The sequence below is a fragment of the Camelina sativa genome, chromosome 11, assembly GCF_000633955.1.
Source record: "Camelina sativa cultivar DH55 chromosome 11, Cs, whole genome shotgun sequence".
Taxonomy (NCBI): Eukaryota; Viridiplantae; Streptophyta; class Magnoliopsida; order Brassicales; family Brassicaceae; genus Camelina; species Camelina sativa.
The window spans coordinates 5,633,568-5,652,577 of record NC_025695.1 but is presented as its reverse complement, the minus strand read 5'-3'; the positions used below and the strand labels follow the sequence as shown (position 1 = coordinate 5,652,577).

General features: G+C 38.9%; 2 protein-coding genes across 2 annotated transcripts; one reads left to right on the top strand and one right to left on the bottom strand.

Moving 5' to 3' along the window:
* On the bottom strand, window positions 558-1,794 carry LOC104721826 (probable xyloglucan endotransglucosylase/hydrolase protein 19). Its single transcript, XM_010439892.2, has 3 exons — window positions 1,484-1,794; window positions 1,191-1,384; window positions 558-1,089 (listed from the first exon to the last, which is right to left on the bottom strand). The coding sequence occupies exons 1-3, from the start codon at window positions 1,748-1,750 to the stop codon at window positions 717-719; spliced, it is 834 nt and encodes a 277-aa protein (XP_010438194.1). The 5' UTR covers window positions 1,751-1,794; the 3' UTR covers window positions 558-716.
* LOC104727665 lies at window positions 12,143-12,715 on the top strand. Its single transcript, XM_010446751.1, has one exon. The coding sequence runs from the start codon at window positions 12,143-12,145 to the stop codon at window positions 12,713-12,715; it is 573 nt and encodes a 190-aa protein (XP_010445053.1).

Sequence of the window (19,010 nt, the reverse complement as noted above, 5' to 3'; positions counted from 1 at the left end):
AAAATAAATATTAGTATTAACAATCTAAATACTCCATCCGTTTTCAAGATAATTCACAATATTACCTAAAGATAATTATATTTACTGTTATTTGATTTGTGAAGGGATCCTGTGTTTTGGCGAAGATACTTATTGTGTTCAAAACCGGTAATCAAATTCAAATTAAGTATTGTAAAATTATAGAGTATGGTCCGTCTCAATCCCCCTATTGGATGGAGTATTTAGATTTTGTTTTAAACATGTGTTATCGTGAATGGAGAGAGATCGTGGAATGGACGTTACCGTAACTAAAAATATCGCACCGTCATTCACGCTGAATAGATTATTCTTTCGAATTAAAATACCTATTTCCTACTGAGCATTTGCCTTTCCCACGACTGACCTTTAAATATAACTTGGAAAACTTACATGTGAGTAAAAATTTATGTTGAGATTTGTGTTTTATCCATTTAGTAAGCTTACTATTTTATCTCTCCCCCCAAGCAATTGTTGTACGTATATAGTAAAGAAATGTTTTCATTATTTACGAATTTAAAAAAAAAAAAAAGTGGAGCCAATTAAGTTTTACGATGGAGAACTCATTATTTATTATAAAATCTTACACAAACACCACATATTATATGAGCAACAAATGAATAAGAAATAATAGATGGGAACCATTTGAGTTACATAGACAAATGTCAAGTAACTTATTCATGAATCAAAGAATCAATAGTCTAACTGCATTCTGGAGGAACACCACGAGGAAATCTCTTTTTATCGGCGCAATAGTTGTAAACCATGTACTTGCTCTGTACCGCTTTCATTCTTTTCTGGCTGTTGGAATCGAGTTTTTGATTGAACCATTGGGAGTTTGTGGGACAAGCTGATTTCCCATTAGCCCATACACATCCTTCAACATTGTAGTTTCTGTAGAAAGCAGTGAAAGGAGCTTTTGACCAATCTGTTTTCTCTAACCCTCCTCTTGTGGCCCAATGCTCGGCTTCCCACAGACTCGCGTAGAGCCTCATTGGTTGCTTCGTTGGGAAGGGGACTCCACGTGACTCGGCATTCATGAACTCTCTAAGTGGGATTCCATCAACTGTGAAACTGGAAAACAAGAGAGAAACAATAATTTTTGACTTATGAGTTTATTATCCTCTACATGTAAGTATTCGAGGAAAGGAGTTTGGATTGAAAGATACACTTACATAATCCTTTGTGGGTTCCATGTGATACAATAAGTGTGGAAGTCAGCGGTTGGATCAAACCATAGATGAAATTGTTGTTCTTTGTCTCCTGAGCCTTTTGTGTAAACATTAGTATGGAGAGTAATTGGATGACCAGTTATGTTCCCCAAGAACTCGAAATCAATCTCATCCCAAGTAGTTCCCGGAGATTTAAGCTACACAAAGTCAACATATAAGAAATTAGTTTTATTATACGACAATCTTTTGTAGAGCGAAAAGATGACAAGAATGCTTTAAGATTACATGTTACTTACATAGAATGTTGTGACGGTTCCAGCAGAGTTACCAGGGACAAGCTTCATCTGAACCTCGGCTTTGCCATAGAGAAACTCCTGATTGGACTGGAAACCTGAACCAGAGGATTTGTCGAGGGAGAGAGAAAGAAGTTTCCCTTCATTATCGTGAATCTTTCCACGGCCATCACCCCAATGTATCTTGACATCTTTATGGAAGCTGCCTGCATAGACGCTTACAGATTGTGCTGCAAAGAGGAAAAGAACCAAGATCGCAAAAGACTTCATATTTGATATCTCAGATGTATATTGTTGATGGAATATTGAGGCAAGTGACATTAGTTTATATAGAGGGAAAGAGAGAGAGAGAGAGATGGAAGTTTCATGGGTTTGATCATTTAAGGTGCATGTGCTTTGTCTAGTTGGTTGCACATTCATAGCCTTATGATATAAATTATGTATATATTATTTGATTCGCTGTTGGCTGTTACCAAGTGAATCCATTTAAAAAACACTTTCCTTATTTCCTTTATTGTTACGACCGAAATAATGTTTGGACATTTGTATAGAACTGAATGGTCCCAATGTTTAGATTTGTCAACACGGCTTCGACTTTCGAGCGCACCGCCTAAAGAAAAGGGTTTGGCTTCGAACTTAATTCGTTCTTTAATTTTTTCTTTGTTAAGCCCACCTACCCGTGAGATTGAGTCAGTCAGTAGCACACATACACATTAAAGTTAGGCATCGTAATATCTGTATGGGTTTATATATTCTTCCATCTAACGTTTTGCTTTTCGTTTAAATTTGAGTTTGTGTTACTATTCAGTTGATCTTCTACATTATTCTAAATTTATATATTATTCCAAGTTAGTAATTAGTATGTTGATTTTCTGAGTTATTTTTTACTTATAGTTTATCAAAATATCAAAATACCTTCTTAACTGGACTTGGTTACCAAAAGTTATTTGACAAAAAAAATGGACTTTGTTACCAAAAGTGATTTGATAGTATGTTGTAATTTTATTAAATTTAAACCTAATACTAATATACAGAAATAGAACCCACATGGTAAAACCAGTTGACTGATAAAATGTTAAAAGAAACGTAAGTTAAAACACGGAATATTATATAATTAAAAAAGGTTACAACTTTAATTTGCTTTATGCGTAAAGAGTAAAGACAAAACGCAAAGAAGCAATTGTAACCTTATTTAGGAACAAGCGATTCTCTCTAATCCGAACAATTTCACTTCGAATTGGATTTGGATCAGATCCAGTGTCTGTAACTACACCATCAGAATCGATCTCAATCACGCCGATACCTGGAGAGCTTGGTTCTGGTTTGAGTTACCAAAATTTTTGTGGTGATTCTCTGATTTCGGTTGCAGGAGGAAGATGATGATGAATTTACGATAATGTCATTAACTTAGAAAATTGAAAAGAAAAAAAATATGTCAAAAACATCCAGCTGTTGAGTAGAGGGGGTGTTACCACTAAACCACGTAAAAACAATTGGTATGTTTCATATAACATTATTTATTTAGTTAGAACGTAAGTTTCCCTAACACCCGTTAACATATGTTCCCTAAATTGTATGTATGAATCCACCAATAATTCAAATATTATTTAGTTTTAAATCAACTATATAAAAATGACTTATTTTTGTTCCAATCAAAAAAGTTGAAGTACTAAAGATCTTCAAAGAAAATGAGAGGTATTTTTCAGTTTTTTCCCTAAAATAAATTTCTTTAGTATATTGATATTTTTCTAGTTCAGTTTAACAATAGTAATTAGTAAAATTTTAGTATTTACTCACAAATAGTAGGAGTACTAGAGTTCTCTCAGTTATGGCCATCTAATATGTAATTTTAATCTTTGTGAAATGAAAATGTTAAGAAATCTGTCAAAATAAACAAAATTAACGAGATTCATATAATATATGATAATTAAAAGTTTATTTTTTGTAAACTGATAACCTAAGTACCTAAATATCAATCTAAGTAAAGTAAGGAGCTTATTTTGAATAAGATGTGCTCTTCTATTGTATTCTTTTTTAAAAGAAAATTGTTGTGGCATTGGGTAATTACCAAAATTGATTTGAAAATATTGTCATAATTGGTTTTCGAAATTGCTAGCTATTGAGAAACTTGGAACCAAATATTTACCGTACTTATCTCGCACATCATCCCATGAGATTGCAACGGATGCTGGAGGAGACCTCTGCGGTAAGAATACTCTACCTCTCAAGTAATTTGAAATTTTTTTTGTGTGGCTATAAATCATCTCTAACTCATGTGTATTTTTCATATGGTAAGGTGTATGGGTGTGAGATTGGAAGGTGTGAGATCATTTTGGAAACTGCGTGGACTTGAGAAATACTTTCCCTTCCGTTCGTGCTTGAGGATGCGCATAGGTAAAGTGATACCAGGATTCAAAATGACAGCTGCTTATAGGAGAGATGATGATGGTGAGATCTCTGAAGAAGGGGCGCGTGTTGCAGCCGTTGAAGCTTTCGTGTGCTCCCTAGAGGCCAAAAAAGCAAAAAATCCATGATGATCGATCGGTTTGGGAAGACTACATACCAATCTTTTTATACATCTGTGATGAAGAGCTTCAAGACGCTGATCAAGCCTCTTAGACTAATCCCCTGTACCGATCGACGACTTAGGAATCCGCAAACTAAGTCCATGCTTTTTAACCTAAGTGTATACTATACACGCTTGGGGTAGAGTTTAGCTCAAAGCAAACTAATCCGCAAACTAAGTCCGTGATTGGGGTAGAGTTTAGCTCAAAGCGTGTATAGCTTTGAGAAGTTCATGTATAGAACAGTATCATGAGATGGAAGCTTGATTTATGTGTAATTGTCATCGTGCAATTGTTTTCTTAGCTTATTTTAGTATATTCGGTCTAGACATGGTCCCGGAGATGTGGGTTAAAAGAACTGAGTCTCGCTAACAGTTACATGTCTCAATTTATTTTACAAAGTCGTTTGTTTTATTATTTCTCATCACTCGAACAATGATTTAGCTCCAAATCCAAACTTTCAGGTACATGCAATGCATGCATTGACGAATCTATATCGTGTTCTCTTCTTTCGTTGATACTTGACAAACAAAACATGTTTTGCTACAATTTTTCAAGATTTCGACAATTACTAGACAATAATTCTTGAAATAATGTAAACAGTTTTTGTTTTTTAAATGCAATATTCATGCATATTATAACTCTCAGAACATAAGTTCAACTGACTCAAAAAAATTTTGTTTGAAACAAGAAAGGCCCCTTTACCCGCTAAAGATTCAACCGTCTTCATCTAAGACGACCAGAGTTGTTTTTTACTTAAGGGTCTTCGTTAATATCTTGGCTACAAAGAGGTACTGAGACTGAGACATAATGGACATGATCTCTGAATCTGTGTAAGGCTGCATTCAAATTTTGATGTAATGATAAAAAAAAAGATAATTAATGAATGATGATGCATAAGAGAAGTCATTAAATAGCAAAGCGACATTACCTGAAGATGGCACTAGTATAATATAGCTAAAGTTAATGTCTGCAATGGCGAACGATTAGACTCCCAGTTATGAACAACCTTCTGCTTCTAGATTCCATTCTTCTCTCCGCACATTGAGATTAGTTCTAATAATATCTGAAAAAAAAGTTTAAACATATTTCCACATACCGATACAAGTGTCTTATTCTTTCATATAGAGACTATTCTTAGAACATTTGCATTCCTATCCTCCCATATTATTAGACTATTATTGTTCACATTGACAAGCTGGTTTCGCTACACATTCACCAATGCATAGTTATATATGAGGCAATATAAACTTTGAAGGAAAATATATAGAAAATTAAGTGTTCAGAAGAGAGATAATTAATAAACTTTCTCAACTTTATTTTTAACATTTATCTTCTTAGAGTCTCAAAAGTTTTCCAAATACCTGATAAGATCAGTTTTCTTTTCACTTGGCATCATTTCATGAGTTCCATACTTGCGATTGAAATGCTTCTTACCATTAAAAAAAAAATTCCTTTTCTTGTTTGGCAACGGCGTTTTTGTGGTGTGTGATTAGGAACGTAAGTTGAAATGACATCGAAAAAAAAACTTTAGAGGAAACTGAAACTACATCGATAGATCGAAGTGACATTTTTTTTTTTTTGAATGAATGTAAAATTTTATTCATCAAAAAAACCGTTTTCTCTTTACAACAAGTGTAAACCAGTTTTATAAAACTTTATAGGAAAGCATACATACTTTTTAGGTTCTAGTGGTGGACCAAAGGAGGAGAACCTCTTCGTACAGACGATTTCCTGAGCCTTGGATGAGTAGAAGCTTGTTTCGAATGGTTCTATCAATTTGTTGATGCAGTCGAGTGGCAGAAACAGGGGATTCACCGTGCCTGCGGTTATTTCGTTCTTGCCAAATGGAATGGAGTGGTACCTGAAGTGAGCATCGCAGTAACAAACGGGGAGTTTGTCAAGTGTTGAGTCGGAGATGAGTGTCTTGATGAGCTCCCAGTCAGAGGTTGATGCACGCCAAGAAAGCCAAAAGTAAGCTTACTCCAAATCTGTTGCGAGTAGGGGCATTGAAAAAATAGATGAGATCTTGTTTCCAAAGGTACTGGGCAGAGAGAGCAAGAAGTGTCAACCGCCTGATTCCATTTCAACATTCGATCACCTGTGGAGAGCCGGTTGAGCATCCTAAGCCATGTCAGAAACGCAAATTTTGGAGTTGCCAGAGGAAACCACACCCCTTTTGTCCAGTGTTATACAGGTTTTTCTATACGCAGTTGGAGCCAGGTGTCTCGAGTAGAGAATTTTTTCTTAGGACCAGATGTGTGCCTCCACATATGTACATCAGCTATATTAGGTTTGCGCTTAGCTTTGACGGCAATGATCTGCTTCTCCACTTCGTTTAAAGCTTCCACTCTATGTCGCCGAGCTCGATGGTGTAACATAGCAAATTCAACAGTTTCATGTTTGGATATCCCAAGATCAATGAAACCTCGATTGCCAAAAGTATCATGCAACCGTCCCATTGGAGACCAACTGTCGTACCAAATGAAGTAGATTTGCCATTTTTGATGTCTTTGCAGTGAAACTGCTTAGCTAGGTCTCTCAACTTGAGCAATTTACGCCACATCCAAGACCCCTGGAGGGTTGTTCGACCAATATCCCAGAAAGAAGTTTGACGTATTAGGTAGGTATGCACCCACTGGCTCCATAGCGAGTTTGTAGAGAGTAATCTCCAGATAAGCTTAAGTCCACAAACGGTTTTAACCTCCTTCAAAGGTCGCAAGCCAAGACACCCTTCACATTACGGCAAACAGACGATGTCCCAAGCAACTTTTGCATTGTGCGTTTGCAAATCAGGACCACTCCATAAAAAAGCTGAGCATAATTTATCAATCTCCTTCATACACCTACTTGGCAGCCGAAAGGCAGAGGACCAGAAGTTGGTGATACTCGTAAGAACCAATTTGATGAGTTGCAGCCGACCTCCGTAAGACAAGAACCGACCCGTCCAAGAGCTTATTCGTTGTCGAATTTCGTTATAAGAGGCTAATAGTCGTTCCTGGACATTGCCTTGGTGAGGAGCGGTAGCCCAAGGTAACGAACCGGAAGCGTGCCAACCTCAAAAGGGAATGTTGATCGTATATCCGCCTGCGTACCTGGAGTGATTCCAGCCATATATAGTGTAGATTTCTCTAGGCTGATCTTCAATCCTGAAAGTCGATCAAAGATTTGAATAATACCTTTTACAGATCTTTTAGTACCCTCAGCAAAAACCATTAGGTCGTCTGCAAAACAGAGGTGCGTGAGAAGAAGATTATGACATCGAGGATGATAGCCAAAGCGGTGCTCTGCTGCTGCCTTATTGATCAAGTGTGAGAGGACATTCATGCAAATAACGAACAGATAAGGAGAAAGGGAGCAGCCCTGCCTCAGACCACGAGCACTCCCAAAAAAACCAGCCAACTCTCCATTTACATGTACTGAGAAAGTTGCCGTGGAGATACACAGTCGAATCCAATTTATAAAGATGTCTGGGAAACGTAAAGCTTGGAGTGTATTCAGTAAGAATGACCATTGCACCAAATCAAATGCTTTGGAGATGTCAATCTTCATGGCACAACGTGGAGAAATGTCATCTAGGTGATAATCTTTCACCATTTCAGATGCTAGAAGGACGTTTTCCATGAGTAGCCTATCTGTGACAAAAGCTGTTTGATTTGAAGAGATGATCTCAGGGAGCAAAACCTTGAGTCTGTTCGCAAAAATCTTGGAAATCACTTTATAGATGATGTTGTAACAAGAGATAGGACGATAGTCTTTCATGACCTGTGCATCGTCTTTCTTAGGAATCAGAGCAAGTATGGTGGTGTTAATACCTTTAGGGAGAAAACTTTTATGGAAGAAGGATTGTACGGCGACCGTAATGGAAGTGACAAATTAACAATATAAATATGTCACAGACGTTCTGAGATTTGCTTTTCTCGTGGATCATGCAAGTCTTTAGTAAAATCGGAGAGTTCTTGGACCACACGTTTTGTGGTTCATTGAATAGAAGGAGAAAAATAATTAAAATAAAATATTTTGGAAAGTTATAGACTACGTAGCAATTAGATAGGAAGTACGTAATATCTTTTATTTAGTTTGGAAATTCAACAAGGAAAATATAAAAAGAGCTTCAGAGTGAGTGCTGTAAGAAGAAATTAAAGAAGACGAATGAGAAATTATGGATTAGCTGACGAATAAAGGTGACGAAAAAGAAAACGAAGATGAAGAAAGAGAAGCGGAAGATTAAAAGCGTTGAGAGTTATAGTTAGCCAATCAAAACATAACCATATATGGATATATTTAAAAATATTATTAAAGATTATAGTTTAGAGAAGTGAACATACAGTAGAACCTCCATAAATTAATACTCGTTATAAATTAATAAAATTTTCTGGTTCTAAGTTGGGCTGGTGTAAAAAATGACACATTTCGATAAATTAATAAGATAATAAATTTTTAGAAATTATGCATTCTTAGTAGAGTTCATCTCTAGTTTTTTCATTGTTGTATTTTCAAATCGCATCCATAAATTGTAAAAAGTCATATATGCGATAATTGCTTCTTCAGTAATTGGTTTTAAAGATATCGCAATATGTTCTACGACGTCATCATTACCATGAAGGATAATAGTAACAATTTTTTCTAAACTTTAAACTTCTAACATTTCTCATTTTTACCTAGATAATCTATTAAACAATTGACATTCATCATATAACAATAACCAAGATTATAAATTAAGAAAATTCTTTAAAAATGTGAATGATAACAAAAGTATCTTATTTTGTAATAGAAAATTTTTAATATAAAAATGATAAAATTTCTTCATAAATTAATATTTTATTAATTTATCGATAAATTAAAATTTCTGTAAATTAATAAAATTTCATGGTACTGACCTTGTTAATTTATAGAGGTTTGACTATAGTAACATATATTGACCATAAATATGTCATTAAAGTGACCCACCTAACAAACCAAAATAACATACTGATGCTAAATGCTATGTTATGCTAATTCTTCATGAAAGTGACATTTTGCCATTTATTTATTTTGTTTATTTTTTACGAAAGAAAACATACAAAGATTTTATATATTGGTTAGAATAGCTCTATTCTGTACGTACTAGCCCTGAGACGGAGCCGAATATCCAGGTTTTTTAAGGGTATCCAGATCTGGCTCCGGATCCGCCGGATATGTAAAACAAATATCCGAATCCGGCTCCGTGATGGTCGGATATCCGGTTACCAGTTATCCCCAAAAAAATGATAACTGCCAGATATCAGGATCCGGTATAAACCGACAATGTTTTAAAATTTAAACATTCCAATCTTCTGAACTAAAACTAATAGGCCCAATAAAGCCCATCTGTTGAAGCTCGGAGGTCCATGGAATTTTTGTGGAGAGAGTGTATATTTATAAGGGAATAAAGTAGGAAAGATGTGAGTTAGAGCCAATGTGGGACAAAATAATTAGGGAAGGGAGTTTCAAAGATCCCACATCGCCCACTTGACAAAATGTAACCTCTCTAGCGTGATTATATATACCCGAAACACATGACTCATTACACGTGATTCTTTCGTTCAGCATTTTTTAATTATTTAAATTTTAAATGTGAGATGACAGACATTAATAAAATAAATAAATATAAAACGGATAAAACTAAAATGGATACGGATATCTGGGTCAATTTTTTTGTGATATCTAGATCCGGATCCGGTTTTAGCGGATTTCATATTTTGGTATCCGAATCCAGATCCGGTCCTACCGGATATCCGATTTTTCGGTGCGGATACACCCAGATACCGGATCGGATCCCGGATACCGGATATTAGATCTCAGAGCTAGTACGTACCAATTAATTGTTGATCAATAATTTATTTTGTTCTAGATAATTGTGTGTTTTCGTGCTGTATATTGAAATATACTAAAATACCTGTAATTATAAGTGCATAATTATTACTCGCTGAAAACAACAACAGAGCAAAAGAAAAATGTAACTTATAAAAATGTAAGCTTGTTCGTTTATGTTGAGATTTGTTACGTTCGTTTATCCCTTTAGTATATCTCTCCCCAAGCAACTGTTGTACGCTAGGTAACATGGAAACGGAAACGGATACGCGAAAGCGAAACGTTTCGGAAACGGGAAACGATATTTTTCTAAAATTAAGAAATGGAAACGTTTTGAAAACATATGTATATATATCTTATACAACTTTTTTCTAAAATTCAAGGTAAAATCGATAAGAGGACTTTTTCTCTCTCTAAAAAACTTTTCTCCTCCTTCTCTCTTCGACAACTTTTTTTCAGATCCATCGTTCGCCTCTCCGGTGGCCCTTCCGGCGCTGGAAAGGGCTTCTCCTTTTAGATTTCCTTTTTCAACCTTCCTTCTCCGTCCCCTCCTCCCACCGCTTAGCTGTCATTCGTCTTCGTTCTGGTCTTTGGTTTTCTAAGGGGTTGTTTCCGGTGAAGGTATCGGCGCGTGAAGCGAAGTCTCATCAGGGTGTGGTCGCTAGAGCTTCTACGATGAAGTTGCTTGAGGACGGTGACGAATCTGTGGATAGATCTGGCAGATCTGGGTTGGCGACTTCGTGTTCCGGTGGGTTTGTTTGTCTGGGGTGAGTCGTGAGAGTCGGGGGGTGCTTCTTGTGCACTCTGTGGATCGGCTTTTGGTGTCTCTTACGCCGGATCTGGTCCTCTCTCCTCCAGCCGAGGCGTGGCCTTGTTGTAGGGTTTGGTTCGTTGAAAGGTAAGGTTGGGCGGCGCTTAATGGAGGTCTTGAAAATGCAAGGAGAAGGCAGTGGTGGGTAAGTCTTCTTCTCCGGCGACAGAGGTGTGGTTGTGTCTCCTTCCCGATGCGGTTGTGGCTTCATTTTTGGTGGGTCGAGAAGCTTCTGATCAAGCCGTGTTTGCTCGCGGCGGAGCTTCTTCGGGGCTCACTCACCCAATCGAAGCTGCTGTTTGCGGCGAAAGTTGGTAGGAGACAGGAGGGTGTGTTGCTTTGTTACGGTGGTTAGCCAAGGATGTTATATCTCTTGGGCTTTCGTGGGTTTGGGTTTGTGGAGGGTGAAATGAGCCACCATCCTCTGTTAGCTGCCACGGATTTGCCTCTACGTGACCGGATCTGAAGAGTCTTACCTGAGGTCGCGGTGGTCGCTGTAGGAAGAAGAGGGGTGTTAGTTCTGAGTGAGCAGGTTGCTAGGTTGGGACCTGTCTTCGCGGAGCCTTTGATCGGTGGCTTGAGCATGCCAGAAGATTGGTAGCGGGTCAGGAGGGTCATCGGAGAAGAAGCCGCGACGGAATTTGGTTGCTTCCGTCAAGGGTTTTNTAGGTCTGAGCGAGCAGGTTGCTAGGTTGGGACCTGTCTTCGCGGAGCCTTTGATCGGTGGCTTGAGCATGCCAGAAGATTGGTAGCGGGTCAGGAGGGTCATCGGAGAAGAAGCCGCGACGGAATTTGGTTGCTTCCGTCAAGGGTTTTTTATCTGATATTCCCGACGCAAAGCCGTCGTTCTTGCACCCACTGACATTAGTGTTTGAGCCTCTGTCATTGGTTATCAGCAAGTTCCGATCTCCTTTTCCGGCAACACCATTGATTTTCCGATGTACCTCTTTTTGTAATTGTTGGATACTTTGTAATTTTTCAAGGCCTAGCCCATTTTCGTGGGAGACCCATTATGAATGTGAATATAAGTTTGTTAAACAAAAAAAAAATGTATAAATATTAAATAGTTGAATTAAAACACTTATAATATTATATATTTATATTTAGGTGAATATATATTTTCAAATTATTTTATTTATTAGGTTTCTAAGCTTAAAAAAAGTTTATGTCGTGTTTCCAAAACGAAAATAGAGTTTCCATCATGTTTCCAAACATATATTTTTAAGAATCGTGTTTCAATGTCTTGCTTCCTTGTTCCCACGAGTTTCCTTTTCTGAAACATTTTGGAAACGGAAAACGTACCTTAAAAAGAGTTTCCATGCAATATAGGTTGTACGTGTGTAAATATAAATAACGAACCACAAACTGACAAAAACTTGTTACATGATTAACAATGTCAATGGCGAACCGCTGGTTCCCTGCGGATCGAAGTTCAGTCAACACCCTGATTCAGCTATGGCTGAAGCAAGTCTCAATCGTCCCCCTCCCTTTCCCCCTGACCCTCCAGATCTAAACCACCTTGTCTCTCTTTCTGATTTCCCTCCCCTTTCACCCATCTCTCCCTCCCTCTCCCCCTCCCTCTCCCCCTCCCAACACTCTCCTCAAACTGCTTACATTGAGCCTGAGAGAGTGATTGTAGCCCTTCCTGTGCAATATAAGTCAACTCTTGTGGTAGTAAACCCCCAGGCTCAAGCTATTCTTAACACTTACCATCAAACCCTGAAACTAAACCCTAGATCTGCTGCTACAGTGGCCACATCGAAAGTTGTATCTCAAACTGACGGCCTTTTCACTGCAACACCACCAAAAGTTGCTCGTCGAGTGATTAGTCCACACTCAGAATTAAGAACTCAACAAGTAAATTCGAAAACTGGCCACACGCCTGGAGCCCTTACAGTGCTGGTCTTGGGAGATGCTCCCCCAACCCTAGAAACAGTAACTTCTTATTCACAGACTGCTTCCCCTGTCGTCCCAAATGCTCTTCCCCCTCTTCTTCCAATACCATTGGTCACTGCTCCGAGCACATAACCATAAACTGTACCTCCTCCTCGAGTTCAACAATCAGATTTTCCTCCTTCCCTACCGCGAGACAGCACTTCGGCTCCTACACTCCAGGAAAAGCCCGCAACTCTGGCTCAAAAGCTAAAAAAAGGAGCAGATATATCGTTGCAGCGACTAGCCCTACCACTTACTCTTCTGAAGGGAAGGCAAGGATTGTCATCCTTGATTCCGTCTTTGAAGAAGGAGCTCAGATCCATAAAGACTTCATCAGTGGTAGGTTTAAAGGGCGACTACCAACATATAGGCATATTCAGAGTGCTTTGAGTCACATGTGGGGCAGAGGTCAACGGCTAGAAGTGCACCTAAATTATGAAAAAAAACACCATGATAGTAAGATTGACTAACGAATATATTCGAACAAAAGTACTTGAGAAGAAGATGTGGTACATTGGGGAATGTATGTTCCTTGTTGCTCAGTGGGATTCAACTGGATGTGCAAGCACTGACTTGGATGCTATCCCCATCTGGGCACATTTAAAGGGCATGCCTTTTGATCTAATGCACCAAAAAGGAATAAACTTAGTGGCAAGCTTAATTGGTGAACCCAAGGAAATGGATGAATTCACGAGGAATTTAGTTAGTATTTCTGAAGCTCATGTAAAGGTGGAAAGGAATCTAAATCTGCCATTACCCACCTCGGTTGAAATTGAACGAGCCAATGGAGAAGTCATCATTATAGCAGTCGAATACCCGTGGATCCCTCCTACATGCTCTCACTGTAAGGAAATAGGACATGTTGTTCGTTACTGTCCTGGTATCACCCCATCTTGGACTCAATCTCGTCACCAGCAGACTGTAAGGGAGGAAAAAGAAAAAGTAACAAATAAAAAAAGGGAAAGAGCACGTTGTTACCTCTTCTTCTCCTGCTTCTGCGAGTGCTGATGATGCTGGTTGCTCCAGCAGTCCTAGTCCTGCACTCACAGATCAACAACAATCTACGAGCAAAGTTGTTACTCTAGAGCAAGAAAACTCACCTATCCCCCAACCTATAGCCTCTTCACCCTCGGATTGTTTGGTCTCACTATTGCCTCCTTCTACGACTACTGACCCCAATCCTTTTGAAGTTCTAGCCACTCTGAACCCCCAGTCAAATCCCTCACCTTCCTCAGCCATACCCATATCTGTTATAGCTAGTTTTATCCCCCCATCTGACCCTCCTTGTCCTTCTAACAACTCGTCAACTTCCACACCGATGATAATTGAACAACACCACTCTTAAAATCCTTTTGAACCTAACCATGTATATAAAACCATTTTATTGGAACATCCGTGGTCTTAATGATCTGGATAAACATCGGTCATTCAATAACTGGCTTTCTACCCATAAGCCTCTTTTTGGTGCTATTATAGAATCCCATATAAAGGACCAAACTTGAACAGAGTTTTGAATCTTACCTGTCATGGTTGGCATTTTGTTTCAAATCATGCCTCGCATCCTCATGGAAGGATTATTATCATTTGGAAATCTCCAGCTACTGTCACTGTCCTGCATCAGTCAAGCCATATGATTACTACTGAAATCGCTATCCAAGGTGGCCATAGATTTTGGCTATCTATGCACCGAATCTAGGTGAAGAACGCACTGATCTTTGGTGTGAACTGATCAATCTCCAGCAGAGGTTTCAACTCGACTCTCAACCTTGGTTACTTGGTGGGGATTTCAATCAAATAATTCATCCGGCTGAACACTCAAATCCAAATGTCAACAACTGGTCCTCGCGTATGCTTGAGCTTCGAGATTGTCTTCTTCACATGGAGTTGTTTGAATTGCGATTTCAAGGTTCTTTATTCACTTGGTCGAATAAGAATCCCACAAATCCTATAGCAAAAAAGCTAGACAGACTGCTTGTTAACAATCATTGGCTTTCCTTATATCCCAACAGTGTGGCTTCCTTCTTGGCTACAGAAATATCTGACCACTCACCCTGCCTCCTGAATCTAGCTACCTCTCTCCCTTCTGCTGGCACAAAACCTTTCAAATTCTTTAACTTTCTCACCACCCATCCCAAATTCCTCCAAACGATTGAGACTGCATGGATCTTGGCCGGAACTTTACATCCCTTGGAAACAAGTTTGTCAGTGTTGAGTGCTAAACAGAAAAATAAAAACACTTTCCAGAGAGAATTTTTCGGATATTCAAAATAGAGTGAGATTGACTAACTGTTTGCTAAACTCTGTGCAGGTACAAGCAATGAATTCTCCCTCCCCTGACCTATTTCAACAAGAACGAGAACTTCACAATCAATGGGAGTTCCTCAGAAAGATTGAAGAAGCATACTTTAGGCAAAGATCTTGCATTAATTGGCTAAAAGAAGGAGATCATAACACAACTTACTTCCATCGCATGATGCAGATCAGAAACGCTTTCAATGCTATTTGATCCTTTACCTCGGCATCAGGTGCATCGATTGACAATCCCTTGGAAATGAGTAGGATGGTTGTAGCTCATTTTCAGTCAATTTTAAATCCTATCTCTCTGCAGCCAATTGTTGTCTCACACCTTTGGATCCAGACACTTATAAGCTATCCCTGTCCACCTGAGCTGAAATAGAAAATGGTAAGTGTTCCCACTGCAGAAGAGATCAAGAGGGTGATGTTTAAACTAAATGTAAATAAGGCGCCAGGTCCTGATGGATTTACCTCATCGTTCTATAAGACTGCATGGGGAATACATGGTTTAGAGGTTACCGCATGTATCCTGCAGTTCTTTCACTCAGCTTTTCTACCGTCAATAGTAAACGCAACCATACTTGCATTAATTCCCAAGAACCCTGAAGCATATCTTGTCTGGGACTATCGGCCTATTTCCTGCTTAAACACCCTCTACAAAGTCATCTCCAAGATCCTTCTATCACGGTTAAAACCAGCTCTCCCTGACCTGATTCAAAAAAACCAAACTCCGTTTATAAAAGGAAGGTTATTAGTAGAGAATACACTACTAGCTCCAGATTTGGTTAATGGATACCATCACTAGCAAGGTCCCAAACGTATTACTATCAAAGTTGACATTGCTAATGCATTTGATACGGTTAGATGGGAGTTTATCTTTAGTTGTTTACGAGGTATAGAGGTGCCTGAATTATACCTGAGGTGGCTTAAGGCGTGTGTCTGCACTCCATCCTTCTCGGTGGGATTCAATGGGAGCGTCCATGGTTACTTTAAAGGTTACAGGGGACTGCGTCAGGGAGACCCTCTCTCGCCTTATCTCTTTGTTCTTGTCATGAACTCTCTCTTAGTTATGCTAGACAAAGCGGCTGAGGAAGGAAAATTTAACTATCACTATAAGTGTCAGAGATTAAAGCTAACACACTTGTGTTTCGCTGATGACCTCTTGATATTTGTAGATGGCTCTCTCTCTTCTGTGCAAAGTGTCCTCCAAGTGCTGAAGTCGTTTGAAGAAGCCTCAGGACTAGCCATTAGCTTACCAAAGACAAGCTTATTTACGTCTGGTCTTCAACAACCTGAAATTGACCAAATCAAGCTTGCTTCAGGCATTAGTCATGAACAACTACCTATTCGTTATCTGGGAGTCCCTCTCTGTACTAAGAAACTTACGCTGCTTGATTGTGCTCCTCTTATCCAGAAAGTAAAAACCAAGCTCAATGGTTGGTCGACAAAGTCTCTATCTTTTGTAGGTAGACTCCAATTACTCAACACAATCATTGCTGGCATTTCAAATTTTTGGTGCTCAGCCCTGGTCCTGCCAAAGAAATGCATAGACACTTTGAACTCCCTATGTGGTGCGTTCTTGTGGAAAGGAACAACGAAGGGTCATCACTCAGCGAGAGTAGCTTGGAGTATTGTCACAACTGCGAAATCAGAAGGAGGGCTAGGCATAAGAGACTTAAGGAGGTGGAATAAAGCTTGTCTACTTAAACTTATCTGGTTGCTATGGGGTAGCCTGGTTCAAAGATGCAATCCTCTATGGGAACCTAAGTAGTTTTTGGACAAGAAAACCAAATAGTAAGCTCTCTTGGTTAGCAAATAAGCTTCTCAAAGTGAGAGAAGACGCTTACCCGTGGGTAAAGATGAAAGTGGGAAATGGGAGAAGTTGTCGCTTCTGGTCTGATCATTGGTGCAATCTGGGACAAATGTCAAGTTTCTTACTTACAGAGAGGTCCATAGGTATTCCTCGAGGCTCTATTTTGGCGGATTTATGGAGGCAAGGAGCCTGGCGATTACCGGCTGCAAGATCGGAAGCTCAAGTGAGTTATCAAGTAGAACTAGCGGCTATATGCTTATCAAAGGAGGAAGATTCATATACCTGGTGGATCGACGATCGGTTGAAGAGCATGAACTCCACGGGGACAATCTATATGGCGTTAGGAGGAGCGATATCAACTGTCCCATGGCACAAGGTTGTTTGGACTGCGGGAGGAATCCCAAAACACAATTTCCTTACCTGGTTAGTAATGTTGAACAGGTGCCCAACCCGTGACCGCCTACTTCAATGGGGATTGCAGGTCGATTCTCTATGCTTACTTTGCGCTTCTGCTGCTGAATCTCGTGACCACCTCTTCTATTACTGCCCCTTCAGCTGGTCGGTATGGAGCAAGATCTCTCGTCGTTGCAACTTCACCTCGCCACCATCATGTTCATGTACAATAACCGGTCTCATCAACTTTAAAGGCTCTCGTGAATCGAAAAAACTCCTTCTTCTCGCCTGGCAGGCCACGATCTACTCCTTTTGGACTGAGCGGAATCATAGGTTGCATCGAAACTGTTTTAAGCAAGCTGATCATCTTCTTCAACAAATTGATCAGCTAGTAAGGAACAAAGCCCTCAGCTACCGTGATTCAAACCCGTCGCTCACATCTAACCCCCTTCTTCTCTGGTTTGCTGGATCGTATTCATAAGAAAGCTAAACCTAATCTCTGGATCTCTCTACGATCTCGTGAAGTCTCTCATCTTTCAATGTTGGTACAACAAGGTGGTTTGAAACGTTTTAATTGCCAACCGTTTATCTGGTTCTATTTCAACTATCTGGTTCACTTGTGGTTCAATTTTGGTTCCTTCTCAATGGGTATATATAATCTAATTTTTAAGTTGGGTTTCCGGTATTGGGTTTTCTTTTAGCTCTGTAAAATATTTTAGTTCTGCTTTAAATTTGAATGCCTTTTAAAAAAAAAAAAAAAAAGAAATAACGAACTGTTTTCAATATTTACGAATGCAAAAAGAAAAGAAAAAAACAAGTGAGTAAAACAAATGAACTCATTCTTTTATTGATACCTTATAAATCTTACACTAACACCACATATATGAGTAAAGCAAATGAATAAGAAATAATAGATGGGAATTATTTGAGTTACAAAGACAATGTCAAATAACTTATTCATGAATCAAAGAATCAATATAGTTTAGCTGCATTCTGGAGGAACACCTCGGGAAAATCTCTTTTTCGTATGGCCTTGAAAAAAATATTGACGAAGGTCAACGAAAGTTGAAATTAGGACCCAAAAATCAAAACCATGTTCTTTCAAGGCCATACGAAAATCCAAAGCCCAAACCTAGACATTTTATGTTCTAAAATATTTTTATTTCGTAATGAACTGATATTTAAATGAATCATTCTGCCTCGGGTAAAGGTATAAACAACCAATTAAGCCTTCAACATAAATAATTAAATAAATTTATATCCTCAAGATGATGGCACGGGATTGACAATTTTTTTATAAACTATAGTTTAGTTAGAGCATAAAAATATATCATAACACATTAATCTTAACATTATGCTTTTTTTTTCGTGGGTAGACCGTAGACCCTCATATTATGGGGCCGGAACTAGACTTGGAAGATACATACAACCCTATTGAAATCAGAATGAGATAACTGAGAAATGTGGAATTTTGTATTATTGAGCTCAAGGTTTTACAATGCCATTGGCAGCTTGTTTATACACTTATCATAAACCCTAGTGTATCCTAACAGATGTCAGAATCCGATTACACATTGTGAATCTAAGGCTGCAAATTGATTAGACAGCTGCATCGTCGGTTTGCAACTTGCCTGCTTTAAGGTTGCTTTAGTCGTACTGTCGGAACACGCGGCTATAGCCTTGCCTTTGGCTTTGTCCCGATATGATGCAGACACAGCGTCCTCCTCTGTTCCAACGGGTTTGTCTTGAAGTGGAGCTGGTATTTTGTCCTGGTGTGACACAGACTGCTTTATGCTTGTTGTAGGTGATGACGTTGCCGTTGCAGTCCACCGTTGGATCTCAGTGGGCTTCTTCTCTTCTTTCTGCACTCGGCCCAATTGATGATTT

Coding starts and splice junctions, on each gene's coding strand:
- LOC104727665 (XM_010446751.1), top strand. CDS start 12,143: ATGGCTGAAGCAAGTCTCAATCGTCCCCCTCCCTTTCCCCCTGACCCT.
- LOC104721826 (XM_010439892.2), bottom strand. CDS start 1,750: ATGAAGTCTTTTGCGATCTTGGTTCTTTTCCTCTTTGCAGCACAATCT. Junction 1,385..1,483: donor GAACCGTCACAACATTCTAT/GTAAGTAACATG, acceptor GACTTTGTGTAG/CTTAAATCTCCGGGAACTAC. Junction 1,090..1,190: donor TGGAACCCACAAAGGATTAT/GTAAGTGTATCT, acceptor CTTGTTTTCCAG/TTTCACAGTTGATGGAATCC.